Source organism: Elephas maximus, chromosome 1 (genome assembly GCF_024166365.1).
Source record: "Elephas maximus indicus isolate mEleMax1 chromosome 1, mEleMax1 primary haplotype, whole genome shotgun sequence".
Taxonomy (NCBI): Eukaryota; Metazoa; Chordata; class Mammalia; order Proboscidea; family Elephantidae; genus Elephas; species Elephas maximus.
The window spans coordinates 79,033,184-79,038,341 of NC_064819.1; the positions used below are offsets into that span (position 1 = coordinate 79,033,184).

The 5,158-nt window shown below is 38.6% G+C and overlaps 1 protein-coding gene across 1 annotated transcript; it reads left to right on the plus strand.

The window, feature by feature from the left end:
• The first annotated feature begins 775 nt into the window (after positions 1 to 775).
• Positions 776 to 1,716, plus strand: LOC126077251 (olfactory receptor 2B2-like). Its single transcript, XM_049886410.1, is given in 2 exon segments — positions 776 to 842; positions 845 to 1,716. Coding segments are annotated over 2 exon segments (939 nt in total).
• The last annotated feature ends 3,442 nt before the right edge of the window (positions 1,717 to 5,158 follow it).

Below are 5,158 nucleotides of genomic sequence, written 5' to 3' on the forward strand. Positions count from 1 at the left end.
CATTTAATAAATCGCTTATATTTCACATCAAGACAACTTTAAAAAGTATAATTGTCTTCATCTTACAAATGAGGAGGTGGAAGACCAAAAGATAAGAAACATTCCCAGGGCAATGTAGCTAGTTAGGAAAGATAGGCATATGAGTCCAGGCCTGGGCAACGGCAAATTCCACGTTATTAAATAATCCTATACTGTGGGTTTTTTTTAATACTACTTCTATGACCTACTCACAGAAATAGGATATGTGTCCTTCAAATGTGTCTGAAAACTTGGTAGATATTTGTTGATAAATTGTGGGGTTTTTTTGTTTGTTCGTTTGGTCATTTGTTTGCTTTTGGAGTACGGAGGGAGTTAAACAATTTAACTGACTCACATAATCAGGGAACCTCACTGACACTGAGGAAAAATACCAAATGGCAGGAACTATGTCTACATCTACCTAATAGTAGGTATCTAGGCGGAAAGAAGTGAAAACAACGTGTTTATAAAACAACAAAAGATCAAAGGATAAATTCTGTGAACGCTAATGATATATTTTTAAATTTTTGAAACTCATTTTGCTAATATATTGCTGCAAATGTAGAAACTCACTTGGAATACTTGGATAGAAATATTTATATTTTTATCCACACATTTTTCACATTATTTATCAGTTTATAAATTTATGCAGATTGCTAGCACAGTGATAATAACTAACTGACATAGCTGGTAACCATGCCTTTATTGAATTGCTGGTTTTTTATATTTCAGGAAACCAAGAGTTGAACCATTTAACATGAATAAGGTAAATGAGAGTGTCCAGTGGGAGTTCATCCTGTTAGGTTTCTCAGATCAACCATGGCTGAGCTTCCAGTCTTTGTGGTGCTCCTGGTTTCCTATATCTTGACTATCCTTGGCAATCTGGCAATAATTCTTGTGTCATGTCTGGACTCCAAACTCCATATCCCCATGTATTTCTTTCTTACCAGTCTGTCTCTCCTGGACCTTTGCTACACCACAAGTACAGTTCCACAAATGCTGATAAATATATGCAGCACCAGGAAGGTAATTAGTTATGGTGGCTGTGTGGCCCAACTTTTCATTTTCCTGGCCTTGGGTTCCACTGAATGCCTTCTCCTGGCTGTCATGTCCTTTGATAGATTTGTAGCTATTTGTCGGCCTCTCCGTTACTCAGTCATCATGCACCAAAGGCTCTGCCTCCAATTGACAGCTGCATCCTGGATTAGTGGCTTTAGCAACTCAGTATTGCAGTCCACCTTGACCCTTCAGATGCCACAGTGTGGCCACAAAGAAATGGACCATTTTTTCTGTGAAGTCCCTGCTTTGCTCAAGTTGTCATGTGTTGACACAACAGGAAATGAGGCTGAACTATTCTTCATCAGTGTGCTATTCCTTCTAATACCCTTGACGCTCATCTTTACGTCATATGCTTTCATTGTCCAAGCAATGGTGAGAATACAGTCAGCTGAAGGTCGGCAGAAGACATTTGGGACGTGTGGCTCCCACCTAATTGTAGTGTCACTTTTTTATGGCACTGCCATCTATATGTACCTGCAACCACCATCCCTTTCCTCCAAGGACCGGGGAAAGATGGTGTCCTTTTTCTATGCAATCACCACACCCATGTTGAACCCCTTTATATACACACTTAGAAACAAAGATGTAAAGAGAGCTTTTAAAAGGTTGGTTGCAAGGGTCTTCTTGATCAAAAAATAAGATATATGATAAAAACCAAAAAACCCATTGCTGTCAAGTTGATCCCGACTCAGAGCAACTCTATAGGACAGAATAGAGCTGTCCCATAGGGCTTCCAAGGAGTGGCTGGTAGATTCCAAATGCCAACCTCTTGGTTAGCAGCTGAGCTCTTAACCACTGAGCCACCAAGGCGCTTAAGAAATATGATTGAAAACAAACAAAAAGAAAACCCAAACCTGTTGCTGTCAAGTCTATTCCAACTCAAAGTGGCCTAAAGACTTGAAATTTACTCAGCTATGTAACTAAATTCCCTCCCACTTGCTCTATTTTAGCAGAACTGTCAGAACTCTCTTAGAACTGTTATGGTGATCGCCCTCAAATAAAATTTCATTGACAGAGAACTACATTTTTTTCCTACTGCCTAAATGTATTATTCGTTGCACAAGTCTCCACAATTGGTTTTTTTAAGACCCCCTTAAAATCTTTAAGGTCTCAAGTTTCATACCACTGGTTTGTATACTTAGGGAAGAGTAGACTTCTTGATATTAGAATAAATGCTAGGAACCCTTTCTCCATAAACATTTTTATACACATACAAACAAAAATGCTCACACAAGCAAATTTTTTTCAGACAGTTGTAGAAGGTCTCACAAAAAGCCTAAAACTATCCTCCTCTTAATTATAGGTGTAAGGTCAATAACCAAAAAACCAAACCTGTTGCTGTGGAGTTGATTCCGATCCACAGCGACCCTACAGGACAGAGTAGAACTGCCCAATAGGGTTTCCAAGGAGGAGCTGGTGGATTCCAACTGCCAACCTTTTCATTAGCAGCCATAGCTCTTAACCACTGCACCACCAGGACTCAGTAAGGTCAATAGCTCTAGCTTAAATTTTTAGCACCACTCCCACATCAACACAATAATAAAATCCACAATGAGTTTCCTTCAGCAGTTTTACCTAGATCTTTCATTCTCTTGTCATGCTTGTGCTCATCATTCATCCTAAATTGAACTATTCTATTTTATTCCCTTTACTCAGTACTAAGTACAATTCTAGCTATATTTTTGGGTTTAATGAAATATGATTCTTTGAAAAAAAAAATTCATGATTCCTCTACTACCTCCTTTAACCCTTAAAGCACTTCACAGTCTAAGTCAGAAAACATAAAGCATCATGTAATGATGTCCACTGCTTGCTTAATGCACTTTTCTTACTCAAGATGAGAAGTTTATTAACACCATGTTAATTCCCTTGCTGTAGGTAGCATACTCTGTAACTTATGCTAGCTCCGTCTCACCTTCAGAGCTCCTCAAAGTGCTGAGGAGAGTACTCACACACTGTGCATTGGTTATTTGGTGTGATACAGCGTACTGTAATTATTTTAACTGCTTCTTCTCTACCCCCTTTTTCCAGTTTTTATTCTTCTACCAAGTGTATCATAAAAACAGCAAATACAACCAATTACTAAGAAATACAATTATCATATTTCTCCTTTAAATGTTACAGTAACATCCTACATTTCTGCCTCAGTGTAATTCTAACACAACACTGTGGATCTTAAAACTCTTAACAAGCATCAGAATCACCTGCAAGGCTTTTTAAATCTAGATTTTTGGACATCGCCCCACCCCCCCCCCCCAAAACAAACAAATCCATTGCCTTTGAGTCCATTCCAATTCATAGCAACCCGATAGGACAGAGTAGAACTTCCCCATAGTGTTTCCAAGGAGCACCTGGTGGATACAAGCTGCAGATACCTTTGGGTTAACAGCCAGCTCTTAACCGCCTCACTACCAGGGTTCCATCCCATCCCCAGAGTTTCTAATTCAGTAGGTCTGGGGTAGGGCCCTTGGAGCAAAGTGGTTAAGAGCTCCGGCTGCTAACCATCTACCAACTGCTTATTGCAAACCCTATGGGACAATTCTACTCAAGAGTTGGAATCAACTTCAAGGCAACGGGTTTGGTTTTTTTGGGTAGGGCCTAAGAATTTGCATTTCTAATGAATTCCCAAGTAATGCTGACGTTGCTAATCAAGGGAACCACACCTTAAGAATCACTGTGCTCCCAGCTAATTAAATAGAAGTTTTTGCTGAGTCTCTATCCTTTATTTCTATCAATGAGAATTATAATTAAAAGGGAAAATGGAAGCCAAACACTGGAAAAATATATTAAAATGTGAAAGGACTCTTCCTAGTCAAAACGCATTCATATCAAAAGTTCAAATAAATAAAATGCCAGGTTACTAGAGACAAATTTCCATATGATCTCAAAATTAATATAGAAGAATTATGAGAGAACAGCAGAGAAACCACGGTGATGAAAATTCAGCTATTTTATATATTTTTTAAATGGTTGATTCAATACGTTACTGGTAATTTTGTAAGTGATTTATAGCAAAATTCTATAAATGTCTTATTATCAGCCAGCTTGTGATTATAAAAATATGTATATTCTACATATACATATATCTGCCCCATAGCGTTTACAAGGAGTGACTGGTGGATTTGAACTGCCAACCTTTTGGTTAGCAGCCAAGCTCTTAACCATTGGGCCACCAGGGCTCCATATATGTATGTGTATATATATGATCTTGGAATCTGTTCCAAATTAATTTAGAAGAACAAATACTAAACTAACTTTGTCTAGTTTTATAGAGATACCAGACTGATACAGTTGTTGTTGTTGTTGTTAGTTGCCATCGAGTGGGCTCAGGCTCACAGTCATCTTGTGCCATCCAGTCTATTTCGGCTCAGGGCAACACCATGTGTTACAGAGTAGAACTGCTCTGCATGATTTTCTTTGCTGTAATGGCCACAAAAGCAGATCACCTGGCATTTCTTCTCTGGCATTGCTGAGTGGATTCAAAATGCCAATTTTTGGGTTAGTAGCCAAGAGTAAATCACTTGCACCACCGAGGGACATTAGATGTATATATATATAATTAATAACAAAGGGCACACTCAAAATAATACTGAAAAGTCTAAATTTCAACTTGCTTTGCTCCCAGAGAATAAAAATTTTGTTTAAAGTCTTCTTGTTAGGCATTATGCTGAGAGAAATTAGTCAGTGGCAAAAGGATAAATATTGTATGAGACCACTATTATAAGAACTCAAGAAAAGCTTTAAACACAGAAGGAAACATTCTTTGACGGCTATGGGGTGGGGAGGGAGGAAGAGAATTCACTAACTAGATAAAAAAAAAATTTTAGACAAGAATTATAGGTGAAGGGAAGGGCAACACACAATACAGGGAAAGTCAGCACAGTTGGACTAAACCAAAAGCTAAGAGGTTTGCTCAACATAACCAAACACTTTGAGGAACAGAGTACCAGGGGCAGGGGTCTGGGGACCATGGTTTCAGGGGACATCTAGGTCAACTGGCATAACAAAGTTTATTAAGGAAATGTTCTGCATTCCACTTTGGTTTGTGGTGTCTAGCGTCTTAAAGACTAGCGAGTGGCCA